Raw genomic sequence first — 27961 nt, forward strand, 5'->3', positions numbered from 1 at the left:
GCAGGATTATTGTATTCAAGAAATACAAGAAGAAGAAGGCAAGTTGCTTAGACTACAGTGAGCAAAGGGGAGAGGACAAAGAACCCTAGATTTTATCCCAAGAATGATGAGAAACCATTGGAGTATTTTAAGCAGGGGACCACCATGCTCTTATTTACAATTTTAAAAGATCATTCTGGACCCTGTGTAGAGAATGGACTTTAGGGCATAACAATGGAAGCAGAGAGAACAGTTAGGAGGTTACTGCATAGTTCAGGCCAGAGACGATAATGGCTTGGAATAGGGTGATGACAGAAGAGATGAGGAGGTAGGCAAATTCAAGTTACATTTTAAAGACAAGCCAACAGAATCTAGAGATTGTATGGATGGAGAAATGGGGGTGAGGAATCAAGATGACTGCTAGGTTTTTCACTTGAGTAACTCACTAGGAGGCCGGGAAAGCCTGGGGGAAGAAACAGAATGTGATTAAACTAAGGGCGCCATTTTTGACATACTGAGTATGAGATGCCTATTAGACATTTAAGTGATAAGACTAGTAGAAGATGGGGATATAAGTGTAGAATTCAGGAGAAATGCCAGAACTTGAATTTAAAACTTGGGAATCAAGTCTTAAATGAGTCTGAATAACATTTCTTTGAGAAGAAATGGGGATTAATGAGTCTGAATAAGAAATGGGCATATGAGTCTGAATAAGGTGTCTTTGAGGAGGAATGGGGATTAATCCAACACGTAGATTGAATAAAACAAGAAGAACTTATAAAGGAAAATGAGAACAGCTCATTCCATCAAAGTAGAAGGAGAACCAGGAAAAGTGGAATCATGAAAACCAAGATAGGAATTAAGTTAAATGGAGAGATGAATTCACAAGCTATAAATCAATGGAGGCTAGTGACTACATGCATGGGGACATTAGGATAATCTAAAATTCCCAGGAATTTGGGTTTGGGAAACTAGGTGAATGGTGGTGCTTTCAATCAGAAATGGGACAAAAAAAGGGGCGGGGGGAAGGGTTTGAGGGGGAGATACCCAGGCTAGCATTTAAGTTTGGAAGACACTGCAGAGTGATTTTTTAAAACCATAAATCAAAGCATCAACATGCTTTGATTGGTCCCCTGCTTTGGATATGGATGAGACTGCTGGAAAAGCTAAGGATCAAACTCTGTGGGACACCAACATTTTGGGATGAAGGCAAGGTAAAAGTGGCACCAAAAAAGAGTTGCTTTCAAAAGGAATCAGGATTGGCAGAGAATATAAGGAGATCCAGGAGAAAGCGCTTTGAAAATAACAGAAGGCTAGAGTTTCCAGAAGTAAAGTAAGAAGTGGAAAAAAAAAGGATACACTATATTTAGCAACAAACACTTATCTTTGTTGTTTAATTTTGCATTTTGATAGAAGATAAATGGTTGGGTTGAAGAGATAAGAAGAAGAAAGTGACTGAAACAAAGTGACTGAAACATGCAGATTACTCTTCTAAGAAGCTTAGTAGTGCAGGACAAGGGAGAAGACAGAGAAGGCTTCACAGATAAAAATGTGATTCAGGAGAGGAGAAATGAGTTAAGCATGGTTATAAGCTGAGGGGAGGGAATCAGTGGAGAGGGAGACAGAATGCTGAGAGAGGAGATGGAATAAATGATAGAACAAGGTGCCTTAGAGGAACAGGCATTCAGAGACAAGTGACAGAATATTCACTTATGCTGTTAAGAAACACCTTTTAGGAAAAACCAATTACCTGTAGTTTTATTTCTTGTTCTTTTTCCTTTATCTGAATAGCATGTTTGGCCTGAGCAATGGGTGTCTCCCACATACAATCGGATAGAAGGGAAAATAAGCGCTCAACAATCTATTTTATTGAAGAAAAAAGGATAAAATTTGTAAAAAGTATTTTAAGTATTTTTAGAAAAGCTGTATCATGTTAACTGTAATATTAAGTCACATGCGAAGTTTGATTATACCAGTGTTCAACAGCTACTTTTAGTGGTTATAAGTTAAATATCACTTCTTAGAAGTAGTAACCCATTAGAAGCCAGGCACAGTGGCTCACGCCTGTAATCCCAAGCACTTTGGGAGGCTGAGGCGGGTGGATCGCCTGAGGTTGGGAGTTTGAGACCAGCCAGGCCAACATGGTGAAATCCCATCTCTACTAAAAATACAAAAATTAGCCAGGCATGGTAACATGTGCCTGTAGTCCCAGCTACTTGGAGGCTGAGGCAGGAGAATCACTTGAACCCAGGAGGTGGAGGCTGAAGTGAGCTGAGATTGCGCCACTGCACCCACTCCAGGCTGGGCAATAGAGCGAGACTCCATCTCAAAAAAAAAAAAGAAATATTAACTCATAAGAAAGTGGGTCCCATTTTGCCTTACTATTTAGACCTCTAGTTAGGACAAACACTCTCACATATTTCCTCCTATAGAGGTCCAAACCTAGTAAGAAATTCCAGATTTTTCTTTCCTTCTGAGCTTGCAGAGTATTCTCTATCCCTCTACTTCTCACACCCCATAACTTATTTTTTGCTCTCTCCTTGGGGGTGAAATAACAAAGAAAGCAGTCCTAAAAGTAAACATTATGCTACTGAATAAAAGACACATTTACAACTGAAGAGACTGTTAAGTACAGATTTGGGTGAATCATTTTGCAAATATGGAAAACTTCTTCTAATAACTTTAAAAATAAAAACCTGGGCCATTTGATCATCTTCTACACCAGATTCACAAGCTGGCAGCACAGCTTCAAGGACATGAAGTGCAAGGAGCCTTGTTCTTAAGTTACCAACCAGAGGAATACCTGGAGGGGAAAAGACATTTTCTTATTATCAATGTGACTTAAATTCAAAGTTAAAATGAGCTTCTGGGAAAAAAATTCCTGAGGCTGCTCAACATTTATGGGTGGAACAAACTTGATTTCAAACTATTATCACAAGAATTCTGGATCCATCCTGTACCCATGAATGTGTAGGAATACATTCATGTTTATGTCTCAGTTTTTCTGTATACATAATGGAAAAAGCATTGTAAAAAAGTATCTGTGCCAGATACTATGCTATGCTACCCTTTTCACACACATATATTCTATTAATCCTCACAAACTGAACTACAGCCCCATTTTACTGTTGAGAAAAATGAGGCTCAGAAAAGTTATGTAACTTGACCAAAGCCACACAAGTTCATAGAGATAGAGTTTTAAACAGGTCTGTTAATCTCCAAAGCTCATGCTTATTATTCCCTCTCATTGCCTATCGCCGTCCATGCACTGACTGTCTCACAGGGATTGTTAGGGTTAACGGGCAGTAAAGAGACTGTACTTTTCTAAAATAAGCCAAGGGCTCGGCATGGTGACCTATGCCTGTAATCTCAGCACTTTGGGAGGCTGAAGCGGGCAGATCACTTAAGGCCAGGAGTTCAAGACCAGCCTGGCCAACATGGCGAAATCCTGCCTTTACTAAAAATACAAAAATTAGCTGGGAGTGGTGGTGCATGCCTGCGATCCCAGCTACTTGGGAGGCTGAGGCGGGAGGATCACTTGAGCCCAGAAGTGAGAGGTTGCAGTGAGTTGAGATCACACCACTGCACTCCAGCCTGGGTGACACAGAGAGCCTCTGTCTCAAAATAAGAAAAAATAAATAAATAAATGAAGTAATCCAAGGTAGAAAATAGGATATTGATACATAAATATGTAATTAAAAATACATATAACTGTAATAAGATCAGTTGAAAATAAATGAATATCTGTTTTTTCTTTATCTTCTTAAAACTTAATATTAGCCTTAATTAAAGGAAAAAAAAAGGAGCAGTTGTAAGTTATACTAATTAAGAAAAAAAGTATATTGAGTATGTAAACATACAAAATACCATGTGCCATAGAAGATTTACATTATGTTTTGGCATACTTAAAACAGACTAGAGATTATGAAAAGTTCTGGAAATGGATGCCAGTGATTGTTGTATAATATTGTGAGTAAGCTTAATGTCACTAAATTGTACATTTAAATGATTAAAATGGTAAATTTTATGTTATGTACATTTTACCACAATTTTAGCAAAAGAGAACAGGAAAGGACTGACTGTAATCTATGTAAGCAGACCTTTTAGGGTAAGGACCAGGGATTAAGCTTATTCTATAGAACTGTGATAAATATCAAACAATCAAAAGTCACAATCAAGGCAACAGAAACCACAACATGTTAAGAGAGACTGTACAAATTCAGATCTGCATCCTGATAATCCAAGAAGCAAGGTCAGAATCTGTGCTAAAATATCATATTAAACAGGATGTTCTCTCCTTACTCTTAGTTTTATAATCTGAACAAAGAGGATGAAGTTCTCTAGATAAATTCCATGATCTTCTCCAGAGCTACATTATTTATTTTCTACCAATTTTTACTTCTGAAATTAGAGTTTTCTTTTGATCAAATAGGTACACAGAAAATAAGAAAGAAAAGTCTTCAAAGCAAGGTTACTCATAGAGTGTTGCTAAAGTCTGGCATTATCTTAATAAAATACAAGTAATATCTACAAATACTCTAAGACAAAGGCAAAGGACATATACCTGAAGAACATTTCTGAGACGCTATATTTAGAAGCACTTCTGTCCACTTTGGGGAAGCCATTTTTGACTGAATCGCTTTTGAAGATACAACTCTGCGAAGAAAAACTAAAAAATCCCCTAGATGGAGTTCGGCTGCGTGTTGTTTCCTAAGAGCAGCTACAGTGAAGAGACAAGTTTAAGTTACAACCAAGAGCCAACAAGAAATAGTCTTATATCACATAATTTACATGGAAACCACACGTAAGCACAAATCTAACTCAAAATCTTAGATTGTCAGCTACTGAATTCTGAAAACTTAAAGAATAGAATGGAGAAAGGTCAGAAAATAAAGCCTAAACGTGAAACATCTTTTACATCTCTGTAGAATGAAAATGAATATGCTATGATTATGATGACTAAGTAAAATAAAGAATTATTGGTGACTAGAGAACAGAACAGCCTAGGAAGAAGTCGAGCTTCTCCTAATTATAATCCAGTTCCCAACTATCAGGCCAGGCGCAATGGCTCACAACTGTAATCCCAGCACTTTGGGAGGTTGAGGCCGGCGGATCACTTGAGATCAGGAGTTCAAGACCAGCCTGGCCAACATAGCAAAACCCTATCTCTAATAAAAATACAAAAATTAGCTGGGTGTGGTGGCACATGCTTGCAGCCCCAGCTACTCGGGTGGCTGAGGCAGGACAACCGCTTGAATCTGGCAGGCAGAGGCTGCAGTGAGCCCAGATCATGGCACTGCACTCCAGCCTGGGTGACAGGGTGAGACTGTCTCAAAAAAACAAAAAACAAAAAACAAAAAAACAGAAAACAAACAGATATCAAAATCCTTGGTGCTGGGGGAATTTTTTTTTTTTTTTTTTTTTTTGAGACAGGGTCCCGCTCTGTCATCCAGGCTAAAGTGCAGTGGTGTGATATCAGCTCACTGCAACCTCCACCTTCTGGGTTCAAGCGATTCTCGTGCTTTGGCCTCCCGAGTAGCTGGCACTACAGGCATGGGTCACCATGCCAGGCTAATTTTTTTTTTTTTAGTAGAGATGGGGTTCCACCATGTTGCCCAGACTGACCTTGAACTCCTGGGCTCAAGCAATCCACCCACCTCGGCCTCCCAAAATGTTGGGATTACAGGTATGAGCCAGTGCGCCTGGCCTGGGGGAAAATTTAGGTCAGGACTTAGGTTAGAGATGGCTTGTCAGGATCAAGGTTAGAGATGGCTTGTCAGGAACAAATGATAAGAAAATATCTGAGTTTCCCCCTAGGCAAAATACAACCTGGGGAAAATCAGTCATCTAAAATCTAGGTCTCAGAGCCCAGACAGCCAAGGAAAGGTTGAACCTAGAGAATGGGCAGTATGGTCACAACATCAGGGGTAAGAGACTCTAAGGAGAGGATGTTTGGTCAGAAGCTCATCTAAACCATATATATGTGAAGAGAAAAGGGATTTGTAAATAAACAAATAAAAATCCCGTCATAGTTCATAAGGAAGAGTAACTCTACATTCTAATCATATGCACACAATGGGGATTTAATAAATGCTTGTAAGTAAAGACAGAGAAAGAGGCTTACATTACCTCTGAAATCTTTCTTCTCAGTTTCTCCACTGGAGTCAACTTTTTTTTCTTCTTCTTCACCCTCTTCTTGCTCCCCTTCTCCAAAAGAGGCCATATGAAGTACACCAGTTTGGGACAATAAATTTTTCAACTGACTACAGAGTAGATCCAACAAGGATTGAACTACTTTGGGACTCAGTTTATCGGCATAGGTCCTATGTGAAATAAAAGAAAAAAATAAGCGGCAAAAACACAGAAGGGCAAACATAGTGCTTAAATACATAAAGCAGAATAGAGGGAAAGGGGGGATTCTAAAATGAAGGAAGACCAGGCCTCATACAGTTCTACAAAGACATCTACCATACTTACCCAGTAGTGATGGCTAGAATCTGGAGCAGCCTTGTACTGGCCACTTTCAAAGCTGTGCTAAGCTGGGAAACACCCGTCTTTGGCAACAACTGCAGGGGCTGTCCCAGCATGGTGTCTGTGCCACACAACTGTGACAATACGTTTAGCAGACCAGTGGAAATTGCCAAAGAAACATCTACTGGTTGATAATGAACACTTAGGGCAAAAACCGTAACCAGAAGGAGACGTTGCTGGGCTTCTAAAAGACAAAGAGATAGTTAAGAATCTTCCTTTCAGTAAACAAAATATTAAAATGAATCATTTTCTAAAATATTAATAATAACATGAAACACTATTTTTAATTATTTATTCTTTACCTATAGGTTTATCTACTAACGTTAAACACAAAACATAGAACGTAACTAGTACCATAACCTCAGGGTAAAATGTAACCTACACTGCGTATTTGCAGGGACAGTTTACTTACCAATGTGATGCTTGTTTGCTTGCAGGGCTCTTTCCAGGGTAGCAGACAACTGTTGATAAATTTTATGCACAGCTACCTGGATTTCAATCTGAATATTTCTTTTAGCTGCTCTGATCCCATCCTGAATTACACATAAAGATTTACTTTTTCTATTAGCAACAATAATACCTGCTTGCAAAAAGAAGTAATAACATTTTATTTCTAGTCTATGCTAGAGCCTTATGATGGTTTTTAATTATTTACTATATTTCACTATATAAAAGTATATAATAATTTTTTTTCTTTTTTGAGGCAGGGTCTCACTGTATCACCCATGCTGGGGTGCAGTGGTGCAATCCTGGCTCACTGCAACTTCCACCTCCCAGGCTCAAGCAATCCTCCCATCTCAGCCTCCCAAGTAGCTGGGACTACAGGCACATACCACCACACTCGGCTAATTTTTTGTATTTTCTGTAGAGACAGGGGTTAGCCATATTGTCCAGGCTGGTCTTAAACTCCTGAGCTCAAGCAATCCAACAGCCTCAGCCTCCCAAAGGGTTGGGATTACAGGTGTGAGCCACCATGCCCAGCCTCCAAATTTAATTTTAAATGCTTGATAATTCTTGAGTCTGCATAATCTTTTTTTTTTTTTTTTTTGAGATGGAGTCTCGCTCTGTTGCCCAGGCTGGAGTGTAGTGACGCGATCTCGGCTCACTGCAACCTCCACCTCGCGGGTTCAAGCAATTCTCCCTGCCTCAGCCTCCTGCGTAGCTCAGATTATAGGCACCTGCCACCACGCCCAGCTAATTCTTTGCATTTTTAGTAGAGACGAGGTTTCGCCATGTTGGCCAGGCTGAACTCCTGACCTCAGGTGATCCGACCACTTCAGCCTCCCAAAGTGCTAGGATTACAGGTGTGAGCCACTGCACCCAGCCGAGTCTGTATAATCTTTCTATTTCCTCACAAAGCAGTTTTTCCTGCCTAAATATGAAAGACATATTAACACTTTTTTTCCCCTAAGTTATCAAAGGAATCACACAAACTAGGTAAATGATCAAATCTAAAATGTAAGCTCTTGAAACCCATCCTCCCAAACTCCAATCCCTATCCTAATTTGGATCCATTCCCATCCAAACTGGATAATAAAACTGAGCCAGCAAATAATCTACAATAGTACAATAGTACCATGGCTCACCTAATCTCAACCACAATATTTAGGAAATGAAACCAATGAGCTATCTTAAAAAATTTAAAGTCTTTGTATTTTTAAACTGAATTATAAATACCAAAAAGCTTCACATTATTAAAGTGGCTTTGTAAAATGACAGTTAAAATCTGTATATACTGCAAGGTGTCACCTACCTGATAGTGATGCAATCGGCCACTCTCTCCCTTGGATCCTGTGTGTCCAACAGTGCCTAAACCAAAACACCCTGCTAGGAACTGCAGCCTCACAGACGTGAGTAGTGTGGATGACTGGAAGCCTGAACTCAACCTGCTTCCTGCCAGTGAGATGCTACCTTTTTCTTCCATCCCAGACAATAGAACGAGGATCTGATGAAGTGCCTCTAAACGAAGCTTGAGGAAAAAAACATATTTTAGAGTTCTTCATTGAACTCAGACACAAAGAAACTCTGGATGCCAAAGACAGTATTTTTAACACTTAGAAAATTCTGACATTTCATATGAATCTATTCTACGATAAACATTTATTTTATTATCACTTTTTATGAAGATATTTCTAAAAATTCTATAAACATACTTCAGAATAAAAAAGGTTAGAGTACAATAGGAAAAGTAGTAGCTTTGGATGTAGGAGACATAGTTTCAAGGACAGACTCTTTTATCTTACTGTGTGGCCTTGGGAAAGTCTCTTAACTTACTGAATTTGTTTCCTCATATATAAAATAAGACTAATAATACCTTATCTAATCTATTCACACAGCTACTGTGAAGCTCATAAGGAGATGTACGTGAAGGTTTCAAAACTATAAGGTAGAACTGCTATTGCTTTCTTAATTAAGTTTACATAGAATGAATACTCTTCAGTCTAGGAATGAGAAATACTTCTGAACTATTTATCTGTGGTTTTCTTGAACTTCTGCCCCTATTTTCCCTAGGAAGACACTCCCCATCACTGTAGCTGATCAGCTTATCCTTCTTCTTCTAAAACATTATTTTGAAATAATTTTAAATATACGGAAAAGTTGTAAAGATGGTACAGAGAGTTCTTGTATACTCTTCCTTTAGCTTCCCCTAATGTTAACATCTTGCATAACCATTGTACATTTATGAAAACTAAGACATTAACATTGGTATAATACTATTAACTAAACCTAAAGTAAAACAGTATTAGTTAAAATACTTTGTTTGGATTTTAGTTTTTCCATAATGTTCATTTCCTGTTCCAGGATCTAATCCTATATACTGCATTGCATTTAGTTGCCATGACTTTTCAGTCTCTCCTACCCTGTGACAGATTCTGTCTTTCCTTATTTTTCACGACCTTGACACTCTGGAAGAGCTGTTCAGGTATTTTGTAGATGTCCCTAAATTTTGGGTTGTCTGATTTTTTTTCTCATGATTACACAGGAATTATGGATTTGGGGGAAGAATACCACATAAAGTGTTCTCATCATACTATATCAAGGGTACACGATTTCAACATGCACACATCACCAATACTGGTGATGCTAATCTTTATTTTTTTTATTTTTTTGAGATGGAGTTTCACTCTTGTTGTCCAGGCTGGAGTGCAGTGGCACGATCTCGGCTCACAGCAACCTCTGCCTCCTGGGTTCAAGTGATTCTCCCACCTCAGCCTCCCAAGTAGCTGGGATTACAGGTGTCTGCCACCACACCCAGCTAATTTTTGTATTTTTAGCAGAGACAGGGTTTCACTATGTTGACCAGGCTGGTCTCAAACTCCTGACCTCAGGTGATCCACCCACCTCAGCCTCCCAAAGTGCTGGGATTACAGGCGTGAGCCATCATGCCCAGCCAATCTTAATCATTTAGTTAAGGCGATACCTGCCAGGTTTCTGCAATGTAAAGTTACAATTTTATCTCCTTCCCATAGCCTATTTGTTAGAAGCAAGCCACTAAGTCCAGCCCACCCTCAAGGAGCGAAGAATTATCTCCACTTCCCGTAGGGAGAACTATGAAAGAATTGTGGACATGTTAAAACCACAATAATTAATAAATATTTGGGGGGAGAAACTTTAAGGCTATGCAAACATCTCATGTCTCTTTCAAGTTTTGCTTACTCATTTTAGCATTCATTAGTGGGACTTGATTGCAGCAATTATTTCTGTGAGGTTCTAATCTAAAGCAGGTGTCTAATTTAAACTGAGACAAATGGGTCAAAAATGAAGGCTCAGGGCCAGGAGCGGTGGCTCAGGAGGCCTGTAATCTCAGTACTTTGGGAGGCCGAGGCAAGTGGATCACCTGAGGTCAGGAGATCGAGACCAGCCTGGTCATCGTGGTGAAACTTCATCTCTACTAATAATACAAAAAATTTAGCCAAGCATGGTAGCACACACCTATAATCTCTGCTACTCGGGAGGCTGAGGTAAGAGAATCGCTTGAACCCGGGAGGCAGAGGTTCCAGTTAGCCAAGATCTCGCCATTGCACTACAGCCTGGGCAACAAGAGCTAAACTCCATCTCCAAAAAAAAGAAAAAAAAATGGCTCTGATGACCTATTGTCATCAACCAGTCTCACCCTAGTTTCTAGGAGACATGTGAAGACTTCTGAGTATACTGTTCTGAGAGATGACAATTTTAAAACGCACTTTTGTCTAGTTCAAACAAAATAATGTGCTGTTCTAGTTAAGAAAGTTATGTTTAGAAGCTCAGGTACAGGAAAGGTGAAGGCAAGAAATAGAAGAAAAGGAAAGGTTTTCCCTAGAACTATACATTCAATGGTTCAGTTTAAGCTTCCAGAGCTCTCATAAGGAGTAAATATCAAAGACTTACTTCTGCCCTTAACTGCTGCTGTTCCATTGCAATGATGGAGGCCTGGGGACTTGTAGACATACTTTCCTCTGGCTCTTTAAAACCTGGGGCATTCCCCACATCTCCACTCACAAAGCTTACAACATTTTCAATCAAAGTGTGAACTCCCAAAGACTTGGTAAGATCAAAATCAGACTCAAAGGAATAGGAGGAGTTGCATAACCAGTCTCTGCTATGTTTCAGGCGAGCCCAAGAGTCACTCAGGGATTCCAACTGACTGTGCATAGGACCTATATACAAACAGAATAAACATATATCAACAGCAATCAAGTGGAGCATACATTCTGAAACTAGATAAGGCTGAGTGCTGCTACCATAACCAACTGGTGAAAAATGGATACTCATGTTTGAATACACGCATGCATTAAGTGATTCTGAGCAAAATGCTTTGGTAAAAACAACAAACAAACAAAAATTACAGCAATGTAAGAAAATAAAGGGAAAGCCCTGTTTGATGTACCAGTGTCTCTGTAAGCGCTTTAGCAACACGCTGCCACAAGAAAAAGAAAGGCAGAAGCTGTTCTCAAAATGCTTAGCTTAAAATGCTCTGCAGTATTAAACCAGATCATTTATGAACAAAAAGGAACTAGGCACTTAAGACACTGCTGGTAAGACCTACTCAAAACAGAAAGATTTCATCTAATTCAACACTATTATTACAAAGAGCAAGTTAAGACTGAACAAAGTCTCTACATATCTGCAATGAAACATTACCAAAAAATGAATATAGAAGGGCAAGTAAACTTACACAAAAAGGAGACACAAACATCACCCTTTGGGTTTCATTAATATAAGGAACATTCTCACTGACTGTGTCATGTGCATATTTACTGCAGGTTGTGAAACTCCTATATAGAGGAAGCAAAGTTTCACAGACAAGAATATATGAGATTTACTGTAAAATGATACCTATATAAAATTATCAAGTGGCATCAAAATAGTTGCTAAATATAATACCATTAGACTTGCCAGTGGGTATTTTTTAAGCTAAAATATTTACATTAGACAGCAAAATGTTAACATGTTTGAATACAAGGGCAACTGTCCAAGTCATATGTCAATATTAGCTTTAAATAAATATATAAATGTCCAATTCTTACAAATCTTTATAATTTAACTGATCTCAGGTACATGAATTTGATTAACTACAATCCTTTTGTTCATGACATCCTCTCATCATTGGTCCATGCATGGCCCAATTTTGAAATCACATATTTATAATAAATATCTGTGAACACAAGAACTAGAAAACTAACAGTAACTTCTATCTATTTACTCCTCCTCCAGCCCATCTCTTGCTACCTAAAGTTTTATTATCCTAAAGCCTGGGTTTGTTATTTCCTTGTTTTTATTGTTTTAATGTATTCCTGAGATGAATAATGGTTTTAGTTGTCACTGACTTTTAAAAGAGTATCATTTTATATCAACTTTTTGGACATACTCTTTTCATTCAGTATAATATTGTTAACATTCATCCATATTACTATGTGTAACCATGGTTCATTTATTTGATTGCTGTATAATATCCTATTATGTGAATATACTAAATTTCTCAATTAAGAAAGCACCTTAAGGCACCCAATTAAATATGCATGATACAAATTATATCAGTTATATAACTAGATAGAAAAGTTTGGGAAGGTAACTACTTAAACACTAATGCCCACAGAGAAAACAAACTAACACAATATTCAATGTATAATCTTATTTTTGAATTACTACACTGGTGTCAAACCCTAGGACTTCAAAATTCATAACAGGGAGCTAATATTATAAAGTAACTATCAAATAATTTATATTTATCCTAGTAAAATAATGTAGAATGGCAAAGAATATATGGTTTATCTGCCTTCTGTGTTTTAGTAAGAATTATTAAGATTAAAAAAGCCTTAATTTTCACCACTGCACTTCCGTCTGGGTGACAGGGTGAGACTCTGCCTCCAAAGAAAAAAACCTTCATTTTCAGTCTTGCTGAACATGAAAAATAACAACCTAGCAAACAATTTCCCCAAATTGTAGAGCTGAGTATTCTTTCATGTAACACAGAAAAGACTGAAAATCCAAAGAATAATATCACAGATGCATAATGCATTACGTTGAAAATATTTAAAGAATAAAGCAGAGGCTAATGCACAAAATACATACATTCTTTTTTCATTTCCTTAAAGCACCTCAAATTCAGAATCTGTATTTAGCCTTCACTTACAAATGACAGCTTCTGACTCCTCACATTGAACTTGTTTTCTGGGGGGTGTTTTTTATTTTTAATAATAAAATTTCAGAATAAAAGGTTCTTCTAGTTACTAATACTTATAAATTACTTTTCAAAATGAATACAAAATGTGCAAGGAACTAGTATTAGAACTGCAGAAGAAAAAGAGACCTTAAAGATTATTTAGTCCAATTTTCACAATTGAGGAAACAGAGGCACAAAAAAATTGGTTTGTCAAATAATGACATTAATTCCTTAATTTTATGGGAGGTAGTCTTACATATTCATTATTAACCAACTCACAAATCACTGAAGGAAATTTCAATTGCCTTCCTATATAAAGGTTCACTCATGAATCTACCAATACTGAACTGTCTTCATATAAACCAAAATATTCTATGGAATGGCTGACGAAGCCCAAAATTAAATCCTCTGCAATTTAAAGCAGGGGTCCGCAAACTTTTCCTGTAAAGGGCCAGATAGTAAGTATTTTAGGCTTTGCAGACCATAAGGTCTCTGTCACAACTACACAACTCTGCTGTTGTAGTATGAAAGCAACCACTTAAACAAATGAGTGTGGCTGTGTTCCAATAAAACGTGATAAACAAAAATAGGTGCTAGGCCAGTCTTGGCCTCCCAGCTGTAGTATGCTGAGCCCTAACAGATGAAATTAACCCAAATGTAACTTAGTATAAATAAAATATTAAGAACAGGAAACACACTATACACAAGCATCAGGATAAATAATTTCCAACAAAATATTTAGTTTGACATGAAAAATACTTGAAACACAAAAACTTATAATTTGGAAATGGGAGATGAAAGAACTTAAATTTTTTTTAAAGTATAATAATCTGATAACTTTGGTTTGCTCTGTACTATCTGAATATAGAAAATATTATATCTGAAAGGGGTATTAAAAGCTTCTACATAACAATTAAGACTAAGCCCAAATCTTGGTATTATTTCAGAATCACCTATTATATAAAGAAAATGCAAAATCCAACAAAAAATTTTTGAGATTGTTTACTTGTCCTTACAAGTTTGGTTTTTAAATGGAATTTTCAAAATGAACATGGCAGAGCTGCAATACATACTTTATAAACCATAAAATATGTAGGCAAGCTAAAAGGGGAAAAAAATTAAACATGCCATCATGTACTTGCTTGAAGCTCTTCTTTTTTCTGGGGCTCAACTGGCCAAAAAGGAGTAAATACACTACCACACAAGAATCAGAAAACAAAAGGAGAAATTTGATACAGGAGAGAAACATTTACATTTAATTTTCTTTATATCATCTAATTTGAAATGCACAGACAAAACAGCATTTCGCGCATACATGTTATACCATGAAACACACATGCTGATAAATGTTTCCAGTATTATTTTAGCAATAAAACCCTAACAAAATATTTAAAGACCTAGGGGTGAAAATCAAACCACACAGTATTTTAACTAATAAGATTTCTGATGTTGCTTCTTAAGTTGCTGCTTTGATACCCCACAACTTTTCACTGTATCATCTTCAGCTTAAATATGAAAACTCAAATCAAGTATCTGCAAAAAGGTACTGTCTTTCTGTGAACAATCAGCTTAGTTTTGTACAACCACAGCAAATCTTTTAAGATTTATCAAAGTACCAAATTACTAACATATTTTTACAGGTTTCATCAAGAATTTTATCAGGCTGTTATGAAAATTAAATGAGTTATTATAATATTTGTGAAGGGCTTAGAATAATGCCCATATAGTAAGTAGTTTATAAATGTTTACTAAATACGAATTTCATATTGCCTGAGGTGCTAAGCAGAAGAAATGTTTCATCTACCTCTTTTAGAAGTAAATTTAGCTGGCCGGGCACAGTGGCTCACACCTGTAATCCTAGCACTTCGGGAGACCAAGGCGGGGGGATCAAGACCAGTTGAACCAGGAGTTCAAGACCAGCCTGGCCAACATAGTGAAACCTCATCTCTACTAAAAATACAAAACTTAGCTGGGCATAGTGGCGTGTGCCTGTAATCCCAGCTACTCGGAAGGCTGAGGCAGGAGAATTGCTTGAATGGGAACCCAGGAGGAGGAGACTGCAGTAAGCCAAGATGACGCCACTGCACTCCAGCCTAGGCTACAGAGTGAGACTGTTTCAAAAAAAAAAAAAAAAAGTACATTTAGCTTTGGTGCCTCTAAATAGCTGAGCACGGTGGCTGAACTAAATGCATCTGCCCACATTTCTCTGCCCCTTCCTACATATTCACTTTCTTAGACCAAGGGCTTAGACCAATTGTGAAACATTAACTCAAGTGAGGGGAGAAAAAGGCGCAATCGTGGTTCAACAGTGTGAATCTTAGTATCCCCATTGTCAAATACTGAGATTACAGGTAATGGGCCCTCTCAAGGAGGAGCCTTTGCAGGCATGGAAAGAGCAGTTGAAAATGTGTACAACCCCATTGTCATTTACACATCCATTTAACTTCAGTAAACAGGATATAATCAACATCATTATCTCTCTCCTCTTCCTCTCATCAGACTTTTAGTAATTCAAGACCACTGAGACTAGAAACTGCAAATGCTGTTACGAGGGAAAAAATTTTACATTTTCTCCTCAAAATATTGGAAGGGGTAAACAAGCACACAGAATTCTTGGCCAGGCACGGTGGCTCATTTCTGTACTTCCAGCACTTTGGGAGGCCAAGGTGGGCGGATTGCTTGAGCCCAGTTCAAGACCAGCCTGAGCAACATGACGAAACCCCGTTTCTACAAAATAAAAAAATAAAATAAATAAATAAATAAATAAATAAAATTAGCCAGGCATAGTGGCATATGCCTGTAGTCCCTCCCAGCTACTTGAAAGGCTGAGATGGGAGGGTCACTTGAGCCCGGGGAGGTTGAGCCTGCAGTGACCTGTGATCGCACCACTGTACTCCAGCCTGGGTGACAGAGCAAGACACTGTCTCAAAAAAAAAAAAGGAAAGGAAAAAAAACAGAATTCTCACTTGGCTGGACATTTTTTTGTCCTTCATGGCTCAAGTCAGAATCAGAACACTCAACAGTTTGAATGGCTCCCAAACAGTTCTCAGACTTGGCAGGTTCAACTGCCTAACTGAAGATATTATGGCTTAAGGCATCTGGTCCATATTGATAGAAAAGAAAAAAAAAAAAACAGAGTCATTTATTTTACTATCACTTAAAAGCAAAACAAACAAACAAAAAAAACCCACTGTGTCAAAGGGCAGTCACTAACTACACAATATTTTTGTAAAATCTCTTTGAAAATATAATCTCCTAAATATGTTATATCCATGCCTAAGTAATTCACATCCAAATCAGTTTTTTCTTAGTTCAAAGATGAAGATTCTACTTTTATTCCAAAGACATTATTTTGCCACACGCTGACCTGGTTAAGAAGAGACTGAATCTCAAATTACAGTTCCATAAACATGATAGAGATTTGAGAGAAAAAAACAATTTTAACCAATGAACTATTACTTATAAATATAAACTTAAGTAATACAGTATAAACTATAAATTGGATCTCTTACGCTACTCTGTAAGTCTGGAGCCATTTTCTCTCTAGCACCAAATGATAGACATTTATTAATATAACATACAACTTTTAGCAACTATATTCACCTGAGCTAAACAAAATTAGGAAAGTAAATCTGTTCCAAAAATTTAATTCTTAAGTCAACAGAACTACCAATTTTCAAAGAATTACCAAATAATAAAATGCATATTGCACATTATACTAAACACTTCATTTTTTTGGTATTACAAATACTCTGTAATTTTTTTTTTTAAAAGAAACTCAGCAGCTTTGGTATGCTATGGCCTCAAAAGATTTTTCAAAAAGCAAGCTCTGGCTTTATTATTCCTAATATTTCAGAGAAATCGTTCTCTGTATTCTTTTTTTTGAGACAGGGTGTCACTGTTGTCACATAGGCTGGAGTGCAGTGGCATGATCACAGTACCCTGCAACTCAAATTCCTGGGCTCCTGTGATTTTCCCACCTCAGCCTCCTGAGTAGCTAGAAATACAGGTGCATGCATCAATGCCTAGCTTTTTTTTTTCTTTTTGGTAGAGACAGGAGTCTCACTATGTTGCCCAGACTAGCCTTCCAAAGTGCTGGGATTACAAGTGTGAGCCACCACACCTGGCCCATTCTTTCTATTCTAACTGTAATTAAATGATTAAATACTGCCAAATTTTAAGTAACAACATTTATTCTTTTGGGCTATATACATGAAAATGAAAAAATTATGTGTGCATTTCTTTTCATCTCTCAGTTTTTCTTCTATGGACGAGAAACCTAACATTCTGTCAAGTAAGCTATTAAAAGAAGGGTTTCATTCTGAAACACAAAAGATTTAATATCATGAAAAAAAAATTTTTCACAGGCTTTCAGAAAACTGTCACTAGTGGCAATTTTTAACACTTTACATTTTCACAACCACTTAATAAATGGTTTTAAACAAAAGTACCAGTTAGGGCAGGCATGGTGGCTCAAGCACACAATAATCCCAGCACCTTGGGAGGCCAAGGTGGGAGGACTGCTTGAGCCCAGGAGTTCGAGATCAGCCTGGGCAAACAGGGAGACCTTATCTCTACAAAAATAATAAACTAGCTGAGCACGGTGGTGCACAACTGTAGTCCCAGCTACTCTGGAGGCTGGGGAAGGATGATCCCTTGAGCCCAGGAGGCCAAGGCTGCAGTGAGCTATGATGGTGTCACTACACTCCAGCCTGGACAACAGAGCAAGATCCTGTCTCCAAAAACAAAAAACAAAAAAGCAGTACCAGTTAATAGAGAAAAATACTTAAGAGAATTTTTAGTTATCCTTGGATTTATATTATCTAAAACTGCTTGTTTTTCCTCAATTTGTACACATAACCATGAGTTAATTATATTATTCATTAACAAAAGACCTTAACTCTCAATGACACTCTAAGTTGTTCCTCATGAAATTTTTTTTTCAGTTTTTTATGTAAGAGATAGAGTTTCTCTTCATGTAAGAGATAAAGCATCTCTTACATGCTTTATCTTAATAGGCCAAGAGGGAAAAAAAAAAAGAAACTTTCCATTTCAAAGTGTGTATGCATGTATATGGGGTAAGAAGTTCTCCCTGTAACACCATTTAAACTATAGCAACTCTGTGAGCTAAAACATGGAAAATTATGTAAACAACCCCTTTCCACCATAATGGAATGTACTGTTTTTAGAATTCTATAGGACTTTTAAAAAGTCAAAATACAGGACAAATGAGAGAATAACTGATCACTAACTCCTAAACATTCCCAGATTTTTAAAGGGTGTGTATTTGAATGAAAATAGTCTTCCTTTTAACTCTTCTGATAAAATGATTCTGAATTTTTTGCAATTACATTTCAAAGACAATCAGATCCAAATACATCAGATATAAAAACAGCTACTTGATTTAAGATATTTACTATGTTCTTTTTTTTTTTTTTTTGAGACAGGGTCTCATTAAGATGTTTACTATGTTCTTAATACTTATACTTACCTCTCTTTCTTTGAGATGCTGCCAAATCCAAATCAACATTTCGTCTGCCACTCTATTCAAAGTAAAAAGTAAATAAGTAAAATTTAGTCGTGAAAAGTATTTTAAGATTAAGATTTAATAGAGTATTCGAATAGAAATTTACATAATTACAGCAATGTCTTACTTATTCATCATTCAAGTCCAACTAATAACAAAATGTCCCTAAAAACTCACTGAACATAGCTATAAGGAGGCTCAAGCACATATAACTGAAACACTAACTCAAAAAAGTCAGATTAATTAACACTGCAGAAGAGCAGTAGTTTTCGTCACCTTTTTTCCATTGGAATCTTTGTCTTTTATCTTCCAGACACAGGATGATCTTATTAACACCTTCTGGATGCCTCAAGCCTTGAAGTAGTGCCCTATTTTCCAAAATTACTATTCCTTCCTCTAGCTTCACTTTCTTTTCAAAACTTCCACTAGCTTCTCTAGGTGTTTAGAGGAAGAAAATCTGATAGTCTCCGTACTAACAGAAAAATAACAGTCCTAAACCTTCTGGTAGTATTTGAAAAGATTTTTAAATGTCTTTTTATAAAACCTATTAAAATAGACAAATCTCAAATTCATTAAACTACAGAGTTTAATAAATCAGTGAAGGTTTACAAGAACAATGGAAGTATATTTCTGTGTTCTATCTGTGTATCTGGTTGGGGGTGGGGTGTAGACAACTGCCTACGTGGCCCATAAAACAAATCATATATGACTTAAGCTTACGCATAGACTTGACATTATGGTATTAGCAGTTTCAATTGTACTCTATCATACAATCCAAAAAGTTTGTGTCAAAGAAGTAAGGCTCGAAGTGACAAAACAAGGCCGGGAGTGGCGGCTCACACCTGTAATCCCAGCACTTTGGAAAGCCGAGGCGGGTGGATCGCTTGAGGTCAGGAGTTCGAGACCAGCCTGGCCAACAACGTGAAACCCCGTCTCCACTAAAAATACAAAAGTTAGCTGGGTGTGGTAGCACACACCTGTAATCCTAGCTGCTTGGGAGGCTGAGGCAGGAGAATCACTTGAACCCGGGATGCAGAGGTTGCAGTGAGCTGAGACTGCGCCACTGCACTCCAGCCTGGGTGACAGAGCAAGACTCCATTTCAAAAAAAAAAAAAAAAAGTGTCAAAACAGATTCATTTGAAAAATGTTGTAGAAAATCTTTACCTTGTCACATATATAGATACATGTACCCATGTTGCAGATAAACACACTTTTTCTTATATTCACCCACCTATGTATCAACAGAAATAAGTACTATTCTTGGACCATTTGGTGCTGGATAAAACACCAAATAGTCATCACAAAGCTCCTCAAGGCATCACTGTGTCAGGTAATAAAACATTTTCATTACATAGTACTTTTGCCATGAGGGCTCATGGAAGAAAACAATCTCAGGCCTCAGAACCAGAAATATCTGGTTCTCTTGAACAATTGCTTTTTATCTTTTAGACACTGTGAATTATGTAACTCACTATGCTTTTCCTGCGTGGTGACCAACCTCTAGCAGAACACCACACGATATGAGCCAAGATAAGAATATCTTACCCAGGGCTTTATTTTCCTCTCTCAGCCTTTTTCAGTCCTAATTCATTCATCTAAATTATCCTTTTGTAAAGTATCTGTTTTCACATGCTAAATCAAATCCTGCGAGAAACAAGGGAGCTAGGGAATACACTAGAAGGGTGTAGCAAGAAATGTTGGTAAAAATGACACCTGTCAAACAGTTAAACTTAGGGTTGGTATATTCTCTGCTAAAACAGAGAAGTAGATAACACATCATATAATACATTTTATGAAAGAAGGTTAAAACAAAGATTTGACATTAAAGTGGTTAACTTAAAACATTTTAAAAAAGCATTTCATTCACGAAAAATTCAGAGTAAATGAGGTATCAAAGATATCTTAAATAACCTCATATAGTATAGAAGGGTAACATATTTCAGCTGGAAAACCCGAACTGTCCCAAGTGCTTGCTCCTCTTCATCCACCCCAGGCTCTCTGAAGTTGAAGGCTTAGCCCAGATCTCCCTTCATCTGAAATGGAATCTGCTTTCTCTCTAGTTCTTGCCTTTCCATCTTTTATGACACTGTTTTTCTAATATTCCATAAGGAAAGATAATCAAAAGTCAATCTGGTATTTTTTGTTTGAGACAGTGTCTCACTCTGTCACCCAGGCTGGAGCGCAGTGGCGCGATCTCGGCTCACTATAACCTCTGCCTCCCGAGTAGCTGGGACAGGTGCTCACCACAACACCCAGCTAATTTTTTTTTTTGTATTTTTTTGTAAAGACAAGGTTTCATCTTGTTCCCAGGCTGGTCTTGAACTGCTGGGCTCGAACTCCTGGACTCAAGCAATCCTCCCACCTCAGCCTCCCAAACTGCTGGGGTTATAGGCGTGAGCCACTGAGCCTGGCCCAGTCTTTTTAAAAAATGGACTTTTTTAGTCTTTTTAAAAATTTTCTAAAAACTAAATGAACAACCAGAAAACCTAAATGAACAATCTTGCCAATTAAATCTAAGCTCAATCCTCCTCCATTGATCTGTTGTTCCCATTTGTAATTTTCCAAATGTTTTAAATTGTATTACCAAATTTATTCTTCACAACACAGTGGAGGCAAGTACAACAGGCATTATTCTCCATCTCAAAGATAAAGAAACTGGAGCTCAGGAAGGTTAAATGTCTTGTACAGGTCAAAGTCCATAGTGAGTTTTTAACCCTATTCTAAGTCACATTTCATTGCTCATTTCCCAAAAGTATGCCACTTTAATTTTACCCATCCTCCTTTTTATATTTTCATTTCAACTGAAATGAGTTATCAATCATTTACAATATGTAAAGCACTGTGTAGGAGATATCAGGGGCATTTAGGAAAAATAAAAACCAAAAAATCCTAGTTTTTCAGTGGGTTTACTGGGAAGACATACTAATAATACATAAATGAATCCACCATAAGACAAACAGTTAATTATTAGAGATCCTAACAAGTTGTTATGGGACATCTGGGAGAGTAAGGGAGCTGGGAAAGCTTTCTGGAAGAGGTAACATTTTAGACAGTCCTTCAGGGAAAAGACAGGACATCAGCAAGGAAGGCTAGGAGAATTTTTAAGGCAAATAGTGCTTTAGCAAAGCCTCAAGAGGTATTTTTGGGGTCTGGAAGATGAACTACTATGGCAAAAATGGAGAAGAATACTGGTTCCAAAAGCAGACAGGTGACACTTCCCAGAATCTTTGATTTCCGAGTAGGCAGTGCAGTCACTCCTACATTTGATCGGTCTGTAATTTGGACTGCGTGGACTAGCCGGTTCTCTGCAGTAAGACAAGATGTTTGAGTAGGAAAGTAGCACAACCAGCAGGTAGGTGTTTTGTTGTTGTGTGTGTTTTCAAGAGTTCTAATTTGGAGAGAAGTATCTAAGGAGCAAAACTGGAAAAAGGGGGACCAATTTGAAAATACCTGCTCCATAAAAAGGTAATAGGGTGCTTTAATTAAAGAATGGAAAAAACCAAATACATGTGGAAATTTTGCCAAAATAGATTAGACAGTTATTTATAAATTTAAAAAAAAAAAAATGCCTGACTACCTGCCATGGGCTAGGCACTATTATAGGTGCTTGGGATACAGAAGTAAATAAAACAGCAAAAAATTCCTGTCCTTAAAGAACTTTTATTGTAATGTAGACTAAGACAAACTGATCAATGAATAACTACATTATACATTAAGTGATCGGTGCCCCAGAAAAAAAAAAAACAGAGCAAGGCAAGGGGGACAGGGAGTGACTATTTGGAAAAGAAGGAAAACTGCCATTTTAAATAGGGTGGTCAGCATAGGCTTCACAAAAAAAGTAACATCAGAAGGAAGACTTGAAGAAAGAGAGGGAGTTAGCCATGCAGGCAATACCATTCCAGTCCTAAGAAACAGCCAGTTAAGGCCCTAAAGGGAACTTGTGTTGTAGATTCATGGAACAGCTAAGAGTCCAGTGTGGCAGAAGGAGAATCATTGAGGAGAATAACAGAAGAGATCAGAGAGGTAGTGGGACCAGACCATGTAGAGCCTTACAGACCCCTGAAAGGACTTAGGCTTCTAGCCTGAGAAAAGGGAAGTCATTGCAGGACTTTGAGCAGAGAAATGACATGATCTATGTTTTAAAATTATCACAGGGTTGGGAACTGGGTGCAGTGGCTCACACCTGTAATCCCAACACTTTGGGAGGCTGAAGCAGGAGGATCACTTGAGGCCAGGAGTTTAAGACCAGCCTGGGCAATAGAGTAAGACATAGAAATTCAAAAAATAAGCCAGACATGGTGGCACATGCCTGTAATCTCAGCTACTCAGGAGGCTGAGGCAGGAGGACTGCTTAAGCTCAGGAGTTCGAGGCTGCAGTGAGCCATGATCGCACCACTGTATTCCAGCCTGAGTGACAGGGTAAGATCCTGTCTCAAAAAAAAGGTAAATTATCACAGAGTTAGGAGACTAGATAATGAGTCAGACTGATCAGATTTTAAAAATTAATTGACAGAAAAATAAATGAACACAGAGGAATCTCACTAGACTATAAGACTGGGAGTGTGAAGTGGAAGCACAGGGATATTAATGCAGATGAAGGAGAAAAGGAGGAAGTATAAACAAAATGTCATGATACAATGAAACATAAAGACACTGTTCAACTTTCCTTAGATGAGGAATCCTTCATGGAAGCTTTTTTTAAACAGTAACTTATTCTTTATGTAGCACTTTATACTTTTTCAAAAATATTTTCATATCCCTTATCTCAGTTCACAAAATAGAGGAATTTCAGAATTAAACATGGAGCTCATAGATAAGTCCATCTCAAATGCTACCATTTCTCTATGAGCTGTCACATGATATGACCAAGATCCCACAGCTCTTTAACAGTAGAATCGGGACCAGAAGCCAAGTCTGACACATCACCATATACACAACAGATACTACCATCTTTGTATTACACAATAGGACACTAAAGCCCAGGGAGGTCATAGCACATATAGAATCACACATAAGGCAGAGGAACAACCAAATTGAAAACCTAGCTATCAATTAACTCCAAGTCCAAAGTTGCTCAAGTAGAAGCAATCTTCTAAATAGTTTTTGCTTTATATTTTACCAGTGACACTGTAGCATACCTTTACCTTACTTCCTTTTTATATAAATTAGCATCTTATTTATCTTTACCCTAAATGCCTACAGTCCAAGTTCTGAGGTGTTTTTGATAGTTAACAGAGCTGTTAAAAGATTATAAGTAGAGGAGGTATAAACAGATTTGTACTTTAGATATACTAGTCTAGAGAAGTCTGGAAGGTGGGCACAAGGCAAGAGGTGAGGCAACCAGTTTGAAGGCTTCTGCACACGTCCACTCAAATGAGAAAGTTTAAAACAGAGCAGTGGAAGAAGGAAAGGGAGAGGAGAGGACATTGGAGACACACTAATGGTAAAATTTTTAAGACTTAACTGGATTGGGAAGGGGTGAAAGATAAAGGGATCAGGAGATAAGAAAAAGAAGAGTCAAGGATGATCCCAAGTTTCTTGCTTGGATAGTTAATGTACCATCGACTGAAATAGGGAATAGAAGAGAAACAGGTTTGGAGAGAGTTCACTTGTAGATAGGTTACCGTTAAGATTGGGGTAACCTGACTCATTTGGGTGGAATGTCTATCAAAGAGTCAGATATATGAATTTAGAGTTTAGAAAGAAGTCAGAGCAAGAGATTGAAACCATTAACACCTATGTGGTAAACATCTATGCAATATAGTTATTTCTCTTAAAGTTCTTTTTGAAAAAAGTTTTTATATGTCTAAAACAAACATATTACTTACTCTAACCAAAGCCTTACATATCTATACCTTGAAAACAAAAATCTTTCTTTACTGAATCTGGGTATACCTACCAGTGTGTAACCCTCTTCATCTGATTCAGGCTGAGACAAATCAGATTCACTCCTCGATTTCATCAGTCTATAATTTGGACTTGCATGGACTAGCCGGCTCTCTGCAGTAAGACTTTCACTCCTGTCTCACATGTACAAAAAAAAAAGTTTTTTGATATAAGACTGTTAGTGAACATAAAATTGAATGGAACTGGAGCACAGAGATAATATATACACAGTGAGGAGTAATGTCAGTTGACAGGAAATTCTGACTCTTACCTAAGCACAAAGCCCTTCTCAAAATAATTTGCATGTCACTAAACTACAGAGAGATGCAAGTAACTTCACATGCTTTTTCACTGCTGTTGTTTATATGTATGAAAAACTGTGCCTCATTTAATCAGAAATTTACAGTCCATGCTGAATCAGTATCAGTATTTACATTACTTTAAATTCATCCTACTCAATTTGCATTTCTTCTTTCATGTCTATGTTAACATCAGAACACTGTAACTCGGGAAACAAACCATTTCAGTGCATTAAGTAACACAGGGAAGTGAGTAGGTCATGTTTTCAGTGTCTAGTCAGTCCCACCTGGTCATAAGTCCACCCCCTTCAGAGGCACTTGTTGAAGGTTGCTGCAACTGTCCTTCTTCTCTTCGCTTCTGAAGCTCATCTATCACAGGACTTACTCCTAATATTAACAGGGCACACCGATGGATCACAGAGTTGCACGCAGCAGTGTACACATCCTGACCCTCAGGAAGGTCTGTGCTGACCCTTCGCTCTTGCTGAGACTGAGGAGGTGGATCATCAGCTCGAGCCCCAGACCCTGCCCCACTGTTCATTCTATCTCGGTCTCGGCTACGAGCTACTTCACGGGCTGAGAGGAAACACTGAAAGATTTCTGTAACATGCAACACAAAAACAAGGTCTTAACACATGGGGAGAGAAGAGCAAAGAAAATAACAATAAAAATAGTCAAAAAGTTTGGACCAAAAACTTACTGAAAGAGGGAAAAATTATTTTTTAGACATGATATACAACATAGTTAACTTAGTTAAAATTACATTTAAAATACATTAAAATACTGTATTTTCATTAAAAATTACATTAGGAAATACTAATCTGCCTTTATAGAATTTAAATGTGATCATATTTCAAATGTTATTAATGAATTAGATCAGTTATTGTCAACGTATGGTCCCAGACCAGCAGCACCCACATCATCTGGGCACTTGTTAGAAATGCATATTATCAGGCCCACCCCAGACCTTCTGAATCAGAACCTCTAGGAGCGGGGGCTCAGCAATCTGTGTTTTAAAGGCCCTTCAGCTGATTTTGAAGCTCACAAAAGCCTGTGAAGCACAAGGTTAGATAAAAATAACTGCTTATTTCTAAAACGTTCACAAGCTTGGTATGAAAAATTTGACGTTTCAAAAAAAAAAAGAGAGAGACAAAATTTAAGTTATATTAGTTACAACAAAAGTTCCCTTTCCCTTTCCAAAGTCCATATAATCCCTAACATCTACACTTTGCTGTATCTTAAACACATTAAATAAGCACTGTCACTAAAGGTCTTTGCTGAAACGGAATTTAGTTTTAATATATGGGGCAAGATTGCCTCCAGAGTGAGATGGCATCACCAGGAATACCCATCTGACTCCAGCCTTTCCCTATTTCAAAGTGCAAAACATCAGTGGAGTTAACAAGGTTCTGATGCAGTGGTAGATATTTCACATTAGAAATTTTTTGCACAAATTTGGAGTGAAGACAGTATTCTTCTTTTTTTCTTTTTTTTTTTTGGAGATGGAGTCTCACTCTGTTGCCCAGGCTGGAGTGCAGTGGCATGATCTCGGCTCACTGCAACCTCCGCACCCAGGTTCAGTTCAAGCGATTCTCCTGCCTCAGCATCCTGAGTAGCTGGTATTACAGACGCGTGCCACCAGGTCAGGCTAATTTTTTGTATCTTTAGTAGAGACGGGGTTTTACCATGTTGGCCAGCCTGGTCTCAAACTCCTGACCTTGTGATCTGCCTGCCTCGGCCTCCCAAAGTGCTGGGATTACAGGTGTGAGCCACTGCACCCAGCCCAAAGACAGTATTCTTAATGGGAAACCCAGGCCAAAAAAGTTGGTAAAATACTAAATTCATCAGTTAATATGGAAGTACAAACTTTAAAAATTGATCTGTATATTTTATAAAATTGTGACAATATTTTTGTTATGCTATTAAAAGTCCCTTATTTCCACAAAAAGCAAAGCAATAAGCCCTCTCAAGAGTCCAGAACTAGAAATCAATTAAAGGGTTAAGAGAATGGTCATTGGTGTTTGGGGCATACCTGGTTCTAATTCTAGCTGCTACTAACTGTGGCCCAAGTCATACAATTTCGCATCCTTAAACCTTAGTTCATCAATCTTTAGAATGAGGTAATATTAGAACTTTAGACAGCTGTGATAATGAGCTACTCTATGTAAAGAACTTGACCAGTGCCCAGCATATACAGATGCTCTAAAAGCACAGCTAGTTCCCAGATGACTATCATTTTTTACTGTAATTGAGGGTTATATTTTACTACATTTTCACCTTCAGTCTGCTTCCAGGAATTTCTAAACTAAGTTTATATTCAACTGCAAAAGTTCCCTCAGCCTAGGTTTGTAAAATACAATTATTTTCCTTCCCCATCTCCAACTCCCTTTACTCCATTTGGACCTTTTTCCTTTTGTTTAAATCATGTTTAGTCTTGTTTCAAGCCCCCTCGAAAATCATTTTTAGAAGTATGCAGAACACAAATAAGTTGATAATAAAGTAAGTGCCAAGTTAATTCACAGATACAATCTCAAAACCAAATGCATTGCTGACCATAATGTTTTAGGGTACAGATTGAATGCACACTTTAACTTGAAATAGCCAAATCACTCAAAAGATACTAATAAATGTTTTAAAAGCTTTGACACTTCTCTTTAAACATATAAATAATTACCTTTAAAAACTATCTGTAGCCATAAAGGTATGAAAAGTTTTATTCACCCAGTCAATAGCAGTCTCATGTATATTCCTGCTCCCTATCGAAAGAGCAGTGTAGTCAGTGGGTGAAATTTTTAATTTTAAAAGTTCCACACATGGAAAACAATATGGCTTTCCCAATAGGCATAGAAAGGGGCTCTCTTCCTCACCGCTCAGAGGTTTTCGAGGCTGATGGACAACTTGTTGCCTCAGAGAACATATTTTGAATGGCCCTATCCGATGACTCATGGGTTTCATTTTACGCATGAGGCTCAGTGAAGCAGGTACTGACATTCCTGCTTCCAGAGCTTCTCAGCCCTAAATACATAATCCAAAAGCATCAGAATAGTACTAGCACAGTTGTAGGAGCCCCTGAAATGTCAGCTAATACAAATTGAG

The 27961-nt window shown here is 37.7% G+C and overlaps 1 protein-coding gene across 1 annotated transcript in view; it reads right to left on the reverse strand.

Annotated features, from left to right (window-relative positions):
- The window catches only part of HERC1 (HECT and RLD domain containing E3 ubiquitin protein ligase family member 1), a 234989-nt gene that overhangs the window by 85936 nt on the left and 121092 nt on the right, over positions 1–27961 (reverse strand). Inside the window, exons 24-34 of the mRNA XM_025389546.1 lie at positions 25153–25465; positions 24580–24700; positions 18645–18696; positions 10879–11147; positions 8264–8479; positions 6923–7043; positions 6457–6694; positions 6109–6302; positions 4544–4699; positions 2676–2782; positions 1730–1840 (exon numbers count right to left, since the gene is read on the reverse strand). Of these exons, the coding sequence (XP_025245331.1) occupies positions 1730–1840; positions 2676–2782; positions 4544–4699; positions 6109–6302; positions 6457–6694; positions 6923–7043; positions 8264–8479; positions 10879–11147; positions 18645–18696; positions 24580–24700; positions 25153–25465 (1898 nt within the window). The remainder of the gene's footprint in view (positions 1–1729; positions 1841–2675; positions 2783–4543; positions 4700–6108; positions 6303–6456; positions 6695–6922; positions 7044–8263; positions 8480–10878; positions 11148–18644; positions 18697–24579; positions 24701–25152; positions 25466–27961) is intronic.

The sequence above is a fragment of the Theropithecus gelada genome, chromosome 7a (assembly GCF_003255815.1).
Source record: "Theropithecus gelada isolate Dixy chromosome 7a, Tgel_1.0, whole genome shotgun sequence".
NCBI classification, from domain to species: domain Eukaryota; kingdom Metazoa; phylum Chordata; class Mammalia; order Primates; family Cercopithecidae; genus Theropithecus; species Theropithecus gelada.